Source organism: Dermacentor albipictus, chromosome 1 (genome assembly GCF_038994185.2).
Source record: "Dermacentor albipictus isolate Rhodes 1998 colony chromosome 1, USDA_Dalb.pri_finalv2, whole genome shotgun sequence".
In the NCBI taxonomy this organism is placed as follows: Eukaryota; Metazoa; Arthropoda; class Arachnida; order Ixodida; family Ixodidae; genus Dermacentor; species Dermacentor albipictus.
Genome location: NC_091821.1, coordinates 192,868,395 through 192,887,786, shown reverse-complemented (window position 1 = coordinate 192,887,786; position 19,392 = coordinate 192,868,395). Strand labels below are relative to the sequence as shown.

Sequence of the window (19,392 nt, the reverse complement as noted above, 5' to 3'; positions counted from 1 at the left end):
ATGTCTTGAAGTAAATACATGGGACTTCAGTAAAAGAAAAAAAAAAGCAATCGTGTGAATTTGCCGGGCATCTAGGTTTGCTGTTCTGACTCCGAAGATTTAGCTTGAAAATGACCTTGATGCAGCAAAGCATACGCAGCAAGAAAAAAATGTTTGCTGCCAGCGACACCTGCCAGAAAAGCACAAAAACAGCTCAATAGTTTATTGAGAGTGCGGCAGATAGCACTGGCCAATGTGGTGCAGTTTAGTGCCATTATTCCATTAAATGCTCTTGATATAAAGCATAAAACTGAGACAAAAGTTAGCCACTCTCCTATGAAGGGTAACGTAGCGCTCAATAGCCCTCCCCGCAGGACGTCACGAGAGGTGTAAGGGAGGACAGTTGAACAATCCTCGGTTAGCGCAAAGTAGCTGCGCTTGCTCACGTAATCCAAGATTCACTTGAACATTTGTCAGCTGATTCCAATGGTTTTTAGCGAACGGAAGACGGACTTCATGGGCGCAATTGTCACAAGCACCTTTAACATTAATGAAAAACATCACCGCGAGGGGATAGAGGCTTCTTTGCTCGTGCATCGTGAACGTAAGACATAAATTTGATGGTATTGTCGATTCAAGAGTTCGCGTCTCCGCAAGTCCATCGATGAATCACGGTAAACATTATAGAGCTCTGAGCACCACTCTAGACGTGGAGAATCATCTCTTCCATCATCTGGCACAGTTTACCAGTGCGGTTCGGCAATATAATGTCAGATAAAGCGGAGCTTTTCCAGGTTTAAGAAGAGGAACCAACATACTAGAACTCTACACAGTTGAGTTACGATGCCACCAATTGCTTGTAGTAGGCCAGAAGCTTCCTCTGAGCCTTCCGCTCCAGATTTCTTAAAGCTACGTAGGCAGTTTCGTCTGGACTTAGTAATTACGTATGCCTGTAGGTGCAGCCAGTACGACTCATTCGTAGAAAACTAAGCATGTATTTCTGAGATAAGAGAGATGAGAACAACGCTATGGGCAGCACTCCTGGCTAACTGTGTTCTTTGGTAAGGGCCAGAACGGTGAAAGGGTGCTAAGGCGTAGTAAAAATTGCTTTAAGTTGAAGAAAAAAATCTCGCGACGCTCCTGCTGCCCGTTTATCTATCTTGTATTTGACAACTGCTATGGAGGCATGAAAAAATTATCGATGTGGCCCTGCTGCTGTTCAATGAAGCAGCGCAGGAAGGCGCATGTCTCTGTAACGCACTCAAGAATAACTGCTCGAACTTGAGTTCGGCTATCAGCACCAGACAGATCCCACTCGCTAAAGCCTAACTTCATGGAACAACAAGTCTCGCCAAAACAATCCCGCTTGAAAGAAAGTGTGGGCTCTGATTTTTTTACATGGCCCTCGATAAAGCGCACGTGCAAATTTGCAGCCTTACCCCTAATTTAGACCTGATTCTGCATCCGCCTATAAATAGATGCATAAACACGTGCTAGAGCAGATAAAATATAATCACGAATTGTTATTTATATTACACGCGATATTCAACTGCCAAAAACGTAAGAGAAGAGTGGAGCGCGAATCCGGCCATTAAATTCTCCTGTCTTGGCGCTGAAGCCAAATGCACTAGCCCTACTTCATTCTCCAGACTAAAGAAACCCGCCGTGGTTGCTTAGTGCCTTTGGTAATGCGCTGCTAAGCACGAGGTCGTGGGATCGAATTCCGGCCACGGCGGCCGCATTTCGATGGGGGCGAAATGCAAGAGCAACCGCGTACTTATATTTAGGTGCACGTTAGAGAATCCCAGGTGGTCACAATCAATATGGAGTCCCCCTCTACGGCGTGCCGCATAATCAGATCGTGGTTTTGACACGTAAAACCCATAATTTAATTTTTTCACCAGACTAAAAGTGTATTATTTCGTCACCATGATCAATATTAATTCATGCCGCAGACCACAAATCATCTTGTTAAGTGCAAGCTTTTGAACGCCCACTGCATTTTTTCCGCGCATGCTTTTTGAAGTCATTTGATCAACTATATTTCTAAGTATGTGTGATAACTGCGTCAACTGGCTGGATAACTCATACACTGCACATGTCTCTTTTTAAGCTTATCACACATGTGGCGATAAGCGATCCACCGTGCCTACATAAACACACATATTTCGTGAAACAAATGTTGTCTTGCAAGAACTGCTGCTGCGTCCACATCGGTTAATAATATGTTTGTAAGTTTAAGTGCAATAATCAGCTTTAATCACGTGCACACTTGCCAAGTGTCAAATGTTATATCGTAAGTCCCGTTTTAGGTTTCTGCCGCGCACAGCAAAAAAGCCTTCAAATGTGACATAACGCACGCACGCACACAGGCACTCACGCACGCACACGGACATCGAGTGTGTCGATTCATTTAACTCATTTAGTGTGAACAGCTGCTACGAGCCTCTGAGCAGAAATATATGAGAGTTTGAGGAATGATGTCTCAAAGACCAGTAAGGCAGTAAGGGAGTAACGTGACGTCTCTGTGAGGCACGTCGTTGAACATTATTTCGTTCCTGCGACACGCGATATACTCACGTGATCACTGCTATGCCGCCGCCGTCGCCATCACTCTCAAGAACGTCCTTAATTAAACGCCTGCGACTTCTTCAAGTTATTTTCAATGCAAGCATTGCCATATCTGTATAAAATTCCGGCTCAAATAATTTATTCCCCTTTTTACATGGACTAAGACTGTCAACCGTAATACCTGCTAACATAGAGAATTTCAAGATTATATTCACTTTTATGAGACGTTTTAGTAGCCCCCGCAGTACTTTCAATTTTTTGTATATCCACTAATAACGCATGCACTAAATTTTTCCACATAGATGCACTATCCACATTCTATCTATCTATTGGTGTGTACATGTATTAAGCGTCCTTGCAAAGTTTAGTCTCGCTTTGGGTTTTACTTTTTACACCGCTATTGTTTTAATCGGTACATGAACTCTGCAGCGCGCCTAAATTAGGGTGAATTTATTCCCGAATAAAAAAATGAGCATTTGATTATTTTTTGTTTATTACACAATCACACCTCATTCTTGTGAATCTTATCCGATATATTATTCAACGTACTCACTCTATTCCAGAAAACTTAACTCTGGTCTGATAGTCAGCTGTGTTAGAGGAAGCTTCTAAGCGTCCCGATAACTCATCCAGTATATTCTACGAAGTACGCACTATATACCTCCAAAGGCTCGCGCTTGTAGTTCTCTTGCAGAAATTTTTCAAACGTCCCGCTAAGCATGACGCTACTTTAGTTCACAAGGACTAAAAATGAGTTAATTTACCAGCCAGCGAAGCGCAACCGCTTTGGAACGAACGAAGGAACGAACGAAGAACAAACCAACCAACGAACTAGGTCGGTCCATTTCCCAGTTCATAACTTATTTGTGCAGCAAAAGTTTTAAGTGTCTAATAGCTGTTTGCAAAAGCTAACGCAGTGGCAGAGAACGGCTTCACGTGGACTGCAGCTGGCGTTGAGCTAGCACTTCTACTGCGGCGCCTCCCTGCTGTTGCTGCTCGAAGCGTTTGCCGCAAGAGTTCCCACCCACGCCGTTAGATGGCAGCATTTACAAACTAGACTGGTTATATGGAGAGCGCGAGGTTCCAAGTGTCGGCTTACCACAGCGATTATTGTTCGCTTGTAAGTGAGTGAGTGAGTGTGTGAACTGTGCATACACAATAGCCTTTGAAGGTGAATAACGGCTTGCGCTTCGTGGTTTACTCAGTTTACTGAATTATATTCAGTGCCCTCGTTCTCTCCACCTTGTTCAAGAAACGTGCGCAGGACATTCTGCTTTTTATGCTACACTTCATTTACACACGCACAGTTTCGGCGTAGATTTTATTTGCGCACGAAGAAAAGCATCACTGCCTTCGGATAGCGTTGTTAATTGCAATGCGCTGTTGCTACTGTTTCAAAAGAAAACGTTGGAGAAAAAGAAAGCTGAAAGTATCGTTGCCTAGGTGCTGAAAACAATTAAAAAAAGATAGCGAGAAGTAGACTCACAGAAAAAAGAAAAAGAAAATCAATAACGCATCAATTTAGGCTTGTCCGAATGTGTTTGTTGGTTTGAATCTATGGGCTAGCACAACAGAACAATCGAGGACATCCTCAAAAGCGATTTTGAAATCACATGACATTCCTGCCCAACAACAAGACACAGCAACGCGCGTTTTTCGCTTGGTGGCATAGGGTAATGCCCGTGCAGTACCAGGAATTAAGCATCCACATTCAGGGAAAGGCATTCTCCAACTATTTCCTGCAGAGAACTTGTGAACACGGAACATGTAGTACTCGATCTCCACGAATATATTACAAAGGGATCGCAGACTTCTGCCTGTGCCTGTGGCTATGGCGTTCTATGGCTGCGGCGCGCCTCAAGGAAATGTCCCAAACCCCGAAGAGCTAGCTTTGCCGCATAATGACCCATACTGCGGAGAAAGCATCGCTTCGCACAGTCACATCTTTAAAAGTGGCATCCGAAGAAGCTTGAGCCCTCTACCGTTTCCGGCACTTACATCTCGCTAAAATTAGGCTCCAAAGGCACCAACTCTTTCATACCATTTCTAGGTCCTATATTAATTGTTAGGTTTAGCGTGTTAGTGTTGACAACTGAAGTATTAACAGGTTAGTAATTCTTGAATACATTGATTTGCTACCATTGGCATGTTTAGATAATTTGACGCGTAAAGGATCTAACGGCACAGAATTCATTGTCATCATAGCCCAATTAGCAAAGAACCATACACGTTATGCGGAGGTCGTGGGTTCGGCTCCCATCGGCAGTAAAGTTTGTCATGCACTTTCATTTTCCCGTATCGTTATTAAGAATGTTAAGGTCACCGTAAATCTAACCCTCACTTGTGAATAGTTATACAGTCCAGTTTTGAAAATGTCTTATCCCTTGTCTTCACTGTCTGTTCCCTTAATATGGTTGTTATTAAAAATCGAGCACCTAAGTTCTTACTTTATTCTTCTTGCTCATTGCTGTGACGCAAGCATCGCTTTTTAAGGTCACACTGTGAAACTGGTTTCTTGGCACAAACACGTACATTGCGATTAAAGCATCGCCCCAACATATCCTGACCCCTTGCTTTAATACTCCAAGAAGGCATGGTAACCACTGCGTTTTAATGTAGACTGTTCATGTAGAGAAATACCCGCACAGTAAGGCCCAGTTGCATGTTTACGCAACGTTCTTCCTGCCGTTTTGCTCCTGCATTTTTGTCCTCTCCAGTGCAACTTAATGTGATGTCCTTGCTCTGTGAAAAGCAGTATCGAACATTTCCTCGTTATGTAAAATCACATTTATATCACATGACCACATAAAGCCAACAAACAATGAAGCCAAAGAAAGTATCGGGATAACGAACCACGGTTAAAATCTAAATGTAGAAAATAATGAAGGAAAGGGAAATGGAAGTGGACGAAAAGACAACTTGTTGCCGGGGGGAGCCGAAACCCCAACATACACATTACGCGTGCAATGCACTACTACTTGTGTTACGGCGACGGCCATAAATTCGCCCACTAACTTGGGTATTTATCCTTACTATATATATCCCTAGGAGTGCTACCAGCGCCACTCAGAGCCATGGTGGGCGGATGTGGAACATCATTTTTGCCCAACGGCGTCACATAACACGTGATCTTAAGAAAGAAGGCACGGGGCTGATAAACCCTCACATGCTACCTAATGACATAAAGGTTGCCAGATTCGAGACGCTCGCAATAAATAAACGAGAGAAGAAGAACGAGTGGCTCGATTTTTTAAATCATGACCACATAAAGCCAACAGACAATGAAGCTAAGGAATGCTTCGGGGAAATTAAGTGTTGTTGAAATTGGAATGTAGAAAATAATGGAAAAAAAAAGGGACACGTGTTACGTGACGGCATCAGGCCAAAAGGATGTTCCACATCCGCCCACCATGGCTCTGAGTGGCCCTGGCTAACACTTCTAGGGCTAGATCTAGTAAACATAAACACCCAATTTAGTCGACGAATTGATGGCCGTCGCCGTCGCACAATTGGAAGTGCAAGGCACGCGTAAAGAGGAGGTTGTAGGTTCGGCTCCCAGCGGCGACAAATTATGTTTTCGTCCATTTTCCTTTCCATTTTCTTCATAATTTTCTACATCCCAATTTCAACCACAGTTAATTTCCCCGATGCATTCCTTGGTTTTCCGCAGGAGTTTTACACTCACTATTGTAAAAAGAGTTTTCAGAAGTGAAAATCTTCACAGGTTTCTCACTGCCGTAATTTGCCCTTCTTTCGCTATTCCTGGTGTTCACTCTTACCTTCGTTCTTCGTGTTTTTGCTGTTCGGGTAATTCAAGGGCCGAATTCAAAAAGGTAGTCGTTTGTAAGTGCAGCCCGCCATTAGCCGGCCGCCTTCGCAAGTACTATGTCCAACATTTCCACTGGCTGGCATTTCACTTTACGAACGATTCTAGCTTACAACCTTTTTGCGAATGCGGGCCCAAGTTAGCAATGTGGTGGTCGTGCGACGTAGTATCCAATGCACTTTCCGATTCGATTCCAGGGAGAATGTATTGGACGCAACGAGAATCTCTCTCTAGTTTTTTATTTTTATTTTTTAGTGATAGCCGTCTTTAGCCACTTCGCCCATTTTGGATAGGCGTTGGCCGATCTCCCACAGTAAAAACCTGGATGAGAGTCAACTTAGGTCTCTAGGTATGTGCTGGCTGCTGTCAGGCCTTGTAGACAACTTGGGTTACTCGGTATGTGCCCGAACATACGACTTTGGCACTTTGTATGTGATATCGGTATGTGCCCATTCTCGGCCAATCCTCCCAGATTATATGTGCCAAACTAAAACAAGCAAAGCGATCGCTTTCTTTAGCCACTTCGTCCAGTTCGGATGGACGTTGGCCGATCTCCCACAGTAAAATCCGGGAGGAGAGCAAGGAGCGAAGAGCAAGGCAACTGTTTGGCGCTCGTGCGAGTGACGTCACGCACTAGGGGAGGAGGAGGGGAGGAGGGCGAGCGCCAGTTGCAGGAGCCCCACCCGCAACATACACCTCCCCGTTGGTGGTTGATGTATAGACATTGCAACGAAGCGGCCAGGATACTAAGGATAGTCGGGGTGGCTACGGAAATTCAACTGGGGTGCTGTATTACAAGATATACTGTGTCGTGGTATCATTTGGAGTTGTGGCTGGCAGCGAGATTGCCACTTCCGGTACCTGCTGACGTGCCCATAAGGCTTTCTGACTCACAAGTGGCATCTTACACGAGAAAGCTATCGCTGACTGTGACGATAATCTTCCATGGTTCCTGCTAATATTCTGAGTATTTCTCCCCCGCAAACATTTGTGGTTGCGGGTGCGCTACGTGATTCGCTCATAAAAGGGAGGCTCGGTTACCGTGCTTCCTTTTTTTTTTTACAATATCAGATATGCTTATTATTTACTTTCAAAGAAGTTACGACTTTCGACTGTTTACGACGAAAGAAGAAGAGAAAGCAAGCAAGGTTGCCACATTGTGCATGAGAGCAGGCTGCAAAACAAATTCCTCTTGCGTAGTTACGTCAGCCACTGTGCATTCAACACAACAATAAAAATCTTCTCTCGCAGCTTTCGTCCCGAAGAAAAAAATCATTCTATGTTTCAGCTTATATTCGCGCGAGAATAAATGCTCCTTCAGTTGTTCTTGTTGTTTCATAGAAATGAAAATCAAAGAAAGAGACGTAGTCACCCTATAATGGCAACGATTACTCCTTTTCACATAATAATAACAACAATAATAAAGATACATTGTGTGATAAGAACCAACAACGTCATAGCATCGAAAGATATATACACAGAGAAAAAAAGTGAAAACAATTTGCACCCCACTAAGTGTAGGTACACATTTAAATAATGCACGCACAGAGATACTACAGTCGTCGTCGTTGTGGTTGTCATTGTTGTTGTGTTTTTCCATAGTGTCAACCGTTTGCAGGGGTTATAACAGGAGTGGGGTTCTGAAAATAAAACAATAAAAACAATAATTGGCACGAGCTAAAATAAATTCGCCCTAAAGTGACAAAAAAGAGGGGGGGGGGGCACAGAAGGCATGTGCAAGACATAGTGCTAGTGTAGGCGTAGAAGTTCACATAATATAGACATAAACAAGTTACCGAATTAGAGAAATAAAGCAAATATTCAAATAGAATAATTAACAACGCGCCAGAAAAACAGAACACATATGCAAAGATGGGGGAATATGAACATGATGCAATTACAACGTGACCAGGACGTAGGAAATAAACGACAGGTATAACTGCCTTTTGTACCAGCTTTAAAAATTTATCGACTGTGCACTGTTGTATTATAAGCCACTTGAGATCATTCCGTTCTTGTATGCATAATAGAATAATAAAATGTGCTGTTGTTGCACGAATATTCTTTAATTCTGAAATCATGTGTGTGACGTCCTTGTCTCACTTTCTTAGTTTCGATGTATCTTGTGTGATCTATATTAAAGCAATTGCAGCTGTGCAGTAGTATGCCTGGTGCCCCACGTAGCTTGAGCCAAACCTTAAAAATATTCAAAGGCCACGTAGCTGGACAAAACCAAAGTAATGTTGTTTGCCGTCGCTTGCAGATGCTGAGGTTGCTTGTTGTATTCCGCCTAATTATATGATGAGTGTTAATTCATTAATTAACTTCTCAAATATTATAATTAGCTGGAAAGTGTAGATGAGAAAATTGTAGCGCAACATGAAAAATTCCCGATAAAGTTTTCTGTTGCTTAATACGTACTACAAGAAAGTTTTCCCAAGCATGAGAGAAGCCCGCAAATACACGCAAAGTGCCTCGAGCGCCCAGTCGCGCGGAAATCTTTCATGTACTACAAGAAAAATTACGACTAATGATACAACTACAGGGAATGCAAAAAATAATCTGAGCATCTCCAAGCGACGGCAAACAACGTTACTTTGGTTCTGTCTAGCTACGTGGCATCTGCATATTTTAAAAGTTTGGCTCAAGTTACGTGGGACACACTATATAGAAAAGGTCGCAGTTTCGCCCGACAGGCGAAGCCTTGATTGGTATAGCAAGCTTTTGGACAGCTATACGAAATAAGGTTAGTCATTTTATGAGCTGCATAAACTGCTGTGAACATTCGCTGACTAACTGAATTAACAAGCACGTTGTCACGCGCACATAGCCAAACAAGAACACATCTCACTTAATGACCGCGGGCATTCGCTCTCCGAACGCTGACGTCATGAAGACCAGCAGCAGCGGCGAGTGAATGATCCGTCGCGCTGCCCCTCGCTTTAACGCGAAATAAACGCGGCAGAAGCGAAAACACAACGCACACGAAGCCATCGGCTATATCCGGTCGGCTATAGCCTTAGAACCCAGCGCAGACTGCCTTCAAGATAGGACGCGCGGACGCGAACAGCCGCCACAGCTGCAATAGAAGAGCAAATGCGCACTAACCTGCCCTCTCTCCACTCAAACGCGCGCACGCCTCCCTGCTGCCCCCAGCCCCCACCTTGCGCACGCGAGAAGACGGAGCGCTCCCTCCCCACCTTCCTCCCTTTCAAGCTCGAGAAGACACTGCCGCAACAAGCCACCATACTTCTCGGCTTACTTTCGCAAGCCTTCGCTCGCATCTACAGCATACAGCGCACGGCCGCGATGTTATCGCACTTGGACTTTATACGTAACATCACGGTGACGACGACAGTGGAAATTTGCCTGGGGTGTTTATATGTTTGCTACTGCAATAAAACCTTATACAATGAAGTTTAGCTCAAATTTGGAGTGCATAGGTAATCCTGCACACCATAACAATTCTATCTAGGAATCGTGCATAGTGTTTTTTTTTATTATTTATTGATATGTAGAAGCATGGGAATGCAGACAGCGTAATAGCAGGCTATCCCAAAGTCTCAGCTTCGTTGCTCAATAAAAAAAAAGAAAACAAGAAACTATCAAAAAGCCCGTACACACACGCACACAAGTGCACAAAGATTGTATCATCTACAGCCACCAGCGCCGAAAGCAGTCCAGTAACTACAGTGTCGTCGTCGTCGTCGTCGTCGTCGTCGTTGTTGTTGTTGTTGTTCGCCATACTACGTGCAAGGAACTATAAAAATAAGGACAGTCGTACACGCAAGAAATATTGTGGGATGTGATTTCCTGCATTTATTGTTTACACCTCAAATACATGCGTGAGCTCTGAGGATCAGTGATGAACGTGAATAATAAACGTGGTACGAGGGCATTCTGTCAGTCCTCATTGGCACCTTCGCTCCCATAAAAAAGGCGGCATTCTTCGAGTTGTTTGGCCTCCTCCTGAAATGACGAGAGAAATTTCCCGCTGTGATCAGCACAGTACGCATAACGCACGCATCGACGTAACAGTGTGACTTTAGATTCCAATGCAAAACCCCAGCGATGACGACAAAGTGCAACAACTTCAAAGACTCTGTTGCGAATAGTCTTGGACTGCATGCAGATTTTGTGGATTTGTGCGAAAGCAAATATTTCCGGTTCTGGTCGATCGTATAATTTAACAAACACAAGAAATAATGCGATGAACAGTCTGAAAGTTGTTTCTTACAGCAATAGCACGTGTGGAATATAAAAGCCAGTGGGAGCGTTCCATCGAGAAACGCCGGTTGTTAGACGGAGGTACACTACTATGCCCGTTGTTCCGAGCCCGTCGTTGCAGAAAACGACCAATAGGTCGCTTTATGCAGCAGTTGCTCTCTGAACTGCCAACTGATGACCCATTCCTTCTAAGAAATCTAGCTGTGGTTTCAACCTTCCTGGCGGAGGAGTGTCCTGTGGCAGTCAGAACATTTTCGGTAGATGTAAAGAACTTGTAACGTTCCCTGTCAGTTCCTGGCGTGAGTGGCGAGGTCGTAAAGGAAATCGACGCGTTTGGAGGCGTCCGCTTTCAGAATTCACGCGGCATAAGTACTAGCGGCCTCATGGACCTGTTAACCATCTACCGGCACTCCACCTTCATGATGCGCCAGTATCAGTGTAACAGGTCGTGCCAGCACCAAGTGGAACTAAGTTTTGAGACCCAACTCCAACGTTTACTTCCATCGGCATACGCGCGCCGGCTTCTGGCAGGCATCATTGACAAGCTTTTAGTGCAGTTGTGCGCGCATGGTGCCTCAGGACTGAGAACCACAAGCAAGCCGAGTGCCACCACCGTCATCCTGTAAGTACACGCAGTCTGCCGTTGCTTCAAAATAACAGCTAGAAGCGCTGAACTTGGCGTAGTATTTTCCGCGTCGAACAAGCTGGGTGCTTTGTGCGGAAAGGTCAACTGGACCAAGCCGAGAAACAAAGTTTGCGTCAAGAAGCACGCGCAATAGTTTGTGGCTGTGGGGTTGGTGTTGAATCCCGCTGGCCTGCAGCCGGAGCTACGTAAGAGAGACGGGACGATACCTCAACGGGCGCCTTAGGGAACATGCTCGATCTTTAGACAGTACGTGGTAGCCGCCTACCTGTTTATGCAGCCTTCTGCGATTGTACCCGTGATTTCGAGAAGTACCAAATTATGAGGCGATAAAAGGACAAAAGAACGCGCGAAATCATCAAAGCGTTCATAGGAAAGGCCCCAGTTGCGTCAGTGTGCCATCACTTAGTCTGATTGATGAAGAGTTAAGTATCTAGATAGTTTGGTCGTCTGACAGGGTGACTTAACTCTGTGCTCCGGCTTTTACGTTGCTATTTGATGTCCCACTGTACTTATTTTAACTTTCTGCCCATCTTCACCTAGTATATATTATTACGATATTATCGGTAGATACCCGAGAGACGAGCCGCAGTGAGAACGACGACGAAGTGGGTCTGTGCCCTGGGCGCGATTGAATGTCGGCCTGGCGCTCTGGCTCCAGTCTAGTGTAAATAGTCTGTAATTAGCCTCTTTTGTCTGTGTCTTTCTACACGTAACATTGTGGTGGAGGTGCGGGGTGGCGGCACCCCATGCGTGTGGTACCAGACGCATGACGAAGAGATCAGCAGTTGGGACTCTTTCAAAGAACAGCTACGGGAACTGTTCGGCGACCCCATTGGCCGCAAGGTTGCCGCGAGAAAGGCTCTTGCGTCTCGCGTTCAGACACCTACAGAGCCATACGTTTCCTACATCTTCGACGTCTTGGCTCTATGCCGCAAAGCTGGCGATGCTATGTCTGAATCAGATAAAGTGTCACATGTCCTAAAAGGCATCGCCGACGACGCTTTCAATTTGCTTGTTTTCGGCAATGTCCTGACAATCGACGCCATCATTAAAGAATGCCGTCGCCTTGAACAAGCCAAGAGCCTTCGTATTACACACCACATCACGCGGCTACCCAACACCGCTGCTACGTCGACATGTGAGGGTCGATCGCGTCAGGCCACCACATGTGACGACGTCACCCGTATTGTTCGCCGCGAGCTTGAGGCCGCCTGTTCGCCAGCTTTCTCCACGACGCCTCCCGATCCAGCAGCAACCACGATTGCCATGCTTCAGGCCGTAGTCCGACAAGAATTTGAGAACATGGGTCTGAACTCCGTGTGTTCAACATCTCAACCCAGCGTTCCCCAGTTCTCCACCGGCCCTCCTCGTCCCCGACAGTCCTTTTGCGCCACATCTCGCCGCAACCCGTCCGATTGGCGTACCCCTGATGACAGACCAATCTGCTTTCACTGCTGCCGCATCGTCCACGTCGCTCGTCACTGCCGCAACCGATGGCCTCCGCCTCCTCGGACACACGCCGCCACTTACTCCCGCACCTTTGGACCTTCTCTTCCCTATGCCACCCGCCGTGAACCCACTGCTGCTGATGCTCATGCTCCGAAACTTCGCTACATCCGCTCGCCCTCACCTCGACGCCGTCAGTCCCGTTCGCCCCAACCCCGCCGCTTCTCTTCGCCGCCTATCACCTCCCGGGCCCAGCCGGAAAACTAGGCACTGCAGCTTCTGGAGGTGAAGCTGCGTTGTCGACACTGCCCTCAAATCCTCTGCTCGCGTTAAACACGAACCTAAACCTTCTTGACGTTGACGTTGATCGATATCCTGTCATGGCACTCATCGACACAGGGGCACATCTTTCCATTATGAGTGCTGCCTTCCGACGACGACTGAACAAGCTCCTCACCCCAGCGTCGGCACGCGTCGTCCGCGTTGCAGATGGCGGTACTGTGCCTATCATCGGCTTGTGTACGGCACGTGTTAGCATCGCCGGCCGCCACACTCCTGTACTCTTCACCGTGATTGCTCATTGCCCCCACGACCTCATTCTCGGCCTCGATTTTCTCTCCGCGCATTCTGCTCTTATTTACTCTTCTGCCAGTACCCTTCGCCTTGAGTTACCGATTCTCGCAGAACCTTCTGACGCACACCAGTGCCGCCTACGCCCCACTGGCTTTATTTGCCTGCCGCCAAAATCAATAGCCTATATTGAACTCTTGTCTTCCCCACCAGTCCCTTATGGCGAGTACCTCGTCACTCCTTTGCGCGACATTCCACTACAGTATGACGTTACCGTGCCTCAGTATACTTACTATTACTGCGAACCGCACTTTCATGCCTATCTTTAACTTTGGATTGGCGAAGCAAATTTTACCACAAGGTATTTGCCTTGTCAACGTTGATTCTCTCGGCGACCATCACGTGGCAAGTTTATCAACCGATCCTTCTTGCGAGCTTAGCAGGCCTCTCGTGCCAGCCTCGGCCGCCGATCCCAAGATACAGAAAATGGTTGCGACGGACCTGTCTTCTGCGCAGGCTGAAGACCTTTATCGAGTATTAACGGCCTACAGAGATATTTTCGACTTCGACGATCGCCCTTTAGGCCAGGCGCTCGCGGTCAAGCATCGGATTCTTACTGGCGATGCTACTCCTATTCACCGACAACCGTACCGAGTTTCTGCGTCGGAACGCCAAGTTATTCAAAGCGAAGTGAGCAAAATGCCAGAAAAAACATCATTGAACGTTCTTCGAGTCCCCGGGCGTCACCTGTAGTGTTGGTTAAGAAGAAGGATGGCACGTGGCGCTTCTGTGTAGACGACCGTCATCTGAACATTACTAAGAAGGACGTCTACCCGCTCCCACGTATAGACGACGCCCTTGACTGCCTCCACGGTTCCAGCTATTTATCTTCTATTGATCTTCGTTCTGGATACTGGCAGATTGCTGTTGACGATATGGACAGAGAAAAAACCGCATTCATCTCACCTGATGGCCTATACAAATTTAAAGTAATGCCGTTTAGAATATGCAACGCCCCTGCCACCTTTGAGCGTATGATGGACTCCTTGCTCCGAGGTTTCAAATGGTCCACATGTCTCTGCTACCTCGACGACCTCATCGTCTTCTCACCCACGTTCGACACTCACCTTGAGCGTCTCACAGCTATACTTGATGTATTTCGAAAGGCGAAGCTGCAACTTAACTCATCCAAATGTCGTTTCTGCCGCCGCCAAATTACTGTTCTGGGCCATCTCGTTGACGCTTCCGGAGTACAGCCTGATCCTGACAAAACTCGCGCTGTCCGAGACTTTCCGGTTCCGAAGACAGTCGCCAACGTTCAAAGTTTTGTAGGCCTATGCTCGTACTTTCGTCGTTTTATTCAAGATTTTGCGGCAATTGCTAGACCCCTCACTAATCTTTTGAAGAAAGGCGTACAATTCTCGTGGGGTACTCCAGAAGCCGCCGCCTCCTCTGGTCTCGTTACTCTTCTCTCCTCACCACCCATTCTCGCCCACTTCGACCCTGATGCCCCTACAGAATTGCGTACAGATGCCAGCGGTCATAGCGTAGGTGCCGTCTTAGCCCAGCGTCAACGTGGCCAGGATCGCGTTATTGCTTATGCGAGCCGCCTCCTCACACCACCGGAGCGCAACTATTCCATTACGGAACGAGAATGCCTTGCTGTAGTCTGGGCGGTAGCGAAGTTCCGTCCTTACCTTTACGGTCGCCCTTTTTTCCGTAGTCACTGACCATCATGCTCTCTGCTGGCTCTCATCGCTAAGTGATCCTACAGGCCGGCTTGGTCGATGGGCTTTGAGGCTACAAGAATTTTCATATTCTGTGGTGTACAAGTCTGGCCGCCTGCACCAAGACGCTGACAGCTTGTCGTGTTACCCTGTTGACGACCCTGACTCCTCCAATATTACCAGTGCTGCTTGCGTATTCTCTGTGTCGCAGCTGCTTCATTTCGCCGACGAGCAACGTCGTGACGCCTACATCAGAGCACTCATCGACCGTTTTGAACGCTCTCCGGCCGGCGCCACACTACGCCTCTTCGTCCTCCGCGATGGTACTCTGTACCGTCGTAACCTTCATCCGGAAGGCTCTGAGTTCCTACTTGTCATACCTAAACACCCCCGCTCAACCGTTTTAGAAGAGCTTCACGACGCACCAACGGCAGGACACCTCGGCGTATCTCGAACCTATGACAGTGTACGTCGCCGTTTTTTCTGGCCGGGCCTTGTCCGTTCCGTACGACGTTACGTCGCCGCCTGTGAACTTTGCCAACGACGCAAGAAGCCTTCCCAGCTCCCCCTACATCAGGAAACAAGTGGGTTGCAGTCGCGGCGGACTACGCGACCCGCTATGCCGTAACCCGCGCTCTTCCGACCAGTTGCGCAACTGATGTTGCGGACTTCCTCCTGCATGATTTTGATTCATGGTGCTCCGCGTCAATTGCTAACAGACCGTGGCCGTACGTTCTTAGCCAATGTCATTGACGACATCATGCGTGCCTGCTCAATACAGCATAAGTTTACCACCTCCTCCCACCCTCAAATGAACGGCTTCACTGAGCGTTTGAACCGCACCCTTACAGACATGCTATCCAAATACGCTTCAGACGACCACCGTGACTGGGACCAGGCTCTACCTTACGTCACCTTTGCGTATAACTCTTCCCGTCTCGACACTGCTGGCTTTTCTCCTTTTTACCTATTGTATGGCCGTGAACCGACGCTACCACTGGACACTGTGTTTCCGTCCACCACAGCATCAACTAGCGCTTATGCCCGTGATGCTATCGCCCATGCTGACCATGCTCGCCAACTTGCGCGCGCTCGTCTACAAGTGTCTCAAGACAAACAAAAGCAGTGCTACGACCTCCGTCACCGTGATGTCAATTTTGTCCCCGGCTCCCTGGTGTTGCTTTGGCCACCATCGCGTAAAGTTGGCCTTTGTGAAAAACTGCTTTCCTGCTACACGGGCCCATATCGCGTGCTTCGCCAAGTGACAGATGTCACCTACGAAATCGTTCTCGCCACGCCCACTACGTCCTCTGCTGTGACAACCAGTGACATTGTCCACGTCGCCCGAATCAAGCCCTACAACTCTCCACGTGCCTTGGATATTTAACAGCACCGTGACGGCGCTTTTGCCGCCGGGGGGTAGTATTACGATATTATCGGTAGATACCCGAGATACGAGCCGCTGTGAGAACGACGACGAAGTGGGTCTGCGCCCTTGGCGCGAGTGAATGTCGGCCTGGTGCTCTGGCTCCAGTCTAGTGTAAATAGTCTGTAATTAGCCTCTTTTGTCTGTGTCTTTCTACACGTAACAATATGTTCTTTCAAATAAAAGTTAGTCTGCGCTCATGTTGACTACTCTTGTCCAGTATTTTCGCTCGACTTAGAAATTCGGCAAATCTTGTTAAACTAAAACACTGCGAACGCGCACGATAAGTTCCACCACGCGCCAACTCTAGACACCCCGAGTCTACGGAATAAAACTGCACCTGCGCGCTGGCCTTTCCGATCGACAAAACAAGAAATATGTGAAGTGAGGTCCACGTACCAGTAGGAAATGCCGTAGCTTGATGATGGCTTGGGCCTCCTTCTGAGAGCACATCTCGGAGCGCTTGCCTGGTTGCCAGTTTTTTGAGAATGTGATCTGGGAAGAGGCCTCTTGCATCACCAGCAGCGCTGCCAGAAGCAAGACCAGGGAGAGCTTGACGGACACCGATGCCATGCCGACGGCAGACGCCGCTCGATCACCTACCGAGTAAATGAAGTTTCGGCATTGTGCTGTCAGTCTCGACATCAAAACGGTTATCCAGAACACGATTGCAAGGTTACGTGCCTTCGTGTTCATTATACAATGGATGCAGGCAGCTACGCACACACGAGAAAAGACAGGACTCTACGTATTTTTTCAAGTGAAGTTCTATTTGAAGAAAAAACCAGTTTTGTTATTCAGTTGTAATAGCGGCGAACCATAACGACAAAAAGCGAGAAATATGTTTTTGAGACCTTACATGTGACACAGACTTACGAGGTACCCTCTTCCTCGGCTCGTGAGTTAAGGCACACTCGCTTCCAGCAGTTAGTTGTCAAGAAATTGTCAGAAAAATGGCGGATAGGGTAATCCCTCGAATAATGTAAAAAGACAGGTATGAACTCACAAAGAAAATGGCATGTTCCTTAGGTATCGTCTAGATGAAGGATGTCAGAGCTGCAGGTTTCGGCAACAGAGCTTGAGTGTGATTTATTGCATGTGACCCACGAATAAAGTTTTTGCCTACATTCCGCTAATGCAAGTTCATTGCTATCTTATGGAACATGATCAGCACAGGCGTAAAATATGACATGTTTGTTTGTTGAGAGCAAGAAAAAGGATGAAAGTCTTCTCAATCCTGTGCCAATGTTCTGAAAAGTGAAGTTGTCTTCGTCAAGGCCTTGGCGAATCCAGCTTCGCTTGCCAAAGCAGTGGCACCACTCGGCGGCTACTCATCCGTTCACCTCTAGTCCTTACATTGTCTCCATTTCTCAGCGTCATTGTGGCCTGCTGAGCCATTATCAAATTACAATTCAGCTGCAAGGAGTGTCGCCTGGCTTAACCGCCAGTATAGGTGAACGACTAACAATGCGATAACACGTTTTCATGCTCTTCACAAATAACTATGGCTGAAAACTTTCACAAATTATATAAGCGCCACATTCAAACGCATTCTTTCACGGTTTGTCAAAGAAGCACGACAAAACAGGTATTTTTTACGTATATGCATACAAGAAAAACAATAATGAAACAGACAAAACACGACGCCGTTTCAATGTGTTTTGGCATATTTAAGTAATGCGTTTTTGTGATTCATCAGCCTCATTGTAACACTCGACTTGGATTTCATGCTCAAAGCCGTCGCTCACACGTCTAACGTTCACGATAGCCCGAGGACCCGCACTCAGCGTCGCCTGAATAATATCGATTCATGAAGCTGTAATGGTTTTAATGTGGCGCATGAAATATTAACAGAGGGTGAAGCATTCGACCGCCAAACATGCAGCATGCCATTCGTAGATGCTTACCTTAGATCCACGTGTACGGTCAGTGCAGCCTGCAAGAGCACCGGAGAAAAATGGGAAAGATGTAGATTCTCAGCGCTCGATGGCGCTTTAAATACGGTTCTCATGGAGACGTCCAGCATCCTCATTGGACGTTGGTAGGGCTGGCGCTCTTCAAAAGATGACGTCACGAGCCTAGAAAGCGTCGGCTTCGACGGGGGCGGAATGTCCGTATGAAGTATGAGCCGCCAAGGCGACAAAGAAGCGAAACAGTATAGATAAAGATCACAGGAATCCGAGAAATGCCTCCGAGGGAGAACAGACACGGTCAAAGAACTCCCAAACGTCCTCAATACATCCGGGGAAGATTTCATTAAGAAGTTTCTCACTTATTCAGGAGACGAGGCGACTGCCACTTGGGCTTCAGTGCTCTCGATTTGATTTGTACTGGTGCACATCTGAAGAATCTGGGGAAGTGGCGCTACGAAAGTTTGCACCTAGAGCCCAAAAAAAAAGAAAGAACTACAAGCGGTGAAACGCCTTAGACCAAAGCCGAAGCTTTGAACTCTGCTCAGCAAACTCCGTGGTTCCTATTAATGAGCGCTAACATGATGATCGCCTCTCTCTCCGTCCTAGCGGGGGTCATAGCTTTTGAGGGATGGGAAAAGTTACGTTGGCGCCTTATGCATTTGCGTTCCAGCCTTTTTCCGTCTTAATTACCAGACTCTATTCTACAACAAGCGATGATTCTTGCAAATAAAAAAAGAAAGCCAGCGTCTTATTTCTTCACACCGACATCAAGTTTATATACAAACCTCTCACACCCTATAACTTACGCAAAGCAAAAGCATAGACAAATGCAGCAGCCGCCTTTGTGACCCGGCGATGCCAAGATGCCAGTCTTCTTTGAACTTAGCCAGTTAGAATTTTCTCTTCTTTATACATACATCAGCGACGGAAGTTTAGGTTGCGAGAAATATTTCCCCATATGAAAAATATCCCTGAAAGCTGTACCTACCAGCACAGAAAAAGAAGAGAAGAGGAAGGACATAGACCTTAAAATAGAAAGCGGTGACTCCACTTTCTTTGAA

The 19,392-nt window shown here is 46.8% G+C and overlaps 1 protein-coding gene across 1 annotated transcript; it reads right to left on the bottom strand.

The window, feature by feature from the left end:
* Window positions 1–10,210: 10,210 nt before the first annotated feature.
* On the bottom strand, window positions 10,211–18,376 carry LOC135897971 (uncharacterized). Its single transcript, XM_065426680.1, has 3 exons — window positions 18,326–18,376; window positions 16,818–17,017; window positions 10,211–10,345 (listed from the first exon to the last, which is right to left on the bottom strand). Exons 2-3 carry the CDS (start codon window positions 16,989–16,991, stop codon window positions 10,280–10,282), a joined length of 240 nt encoding a protein of 79 aa, XP_065282752.1. The 5' UTR covers window positions 16,992–17,017; window positions 18,326–18,376; the 3' UTR covers window positions 10,211–10,279.
* Window positions 18,377–19,392: the final 1,016 nt, after the last annotated feature.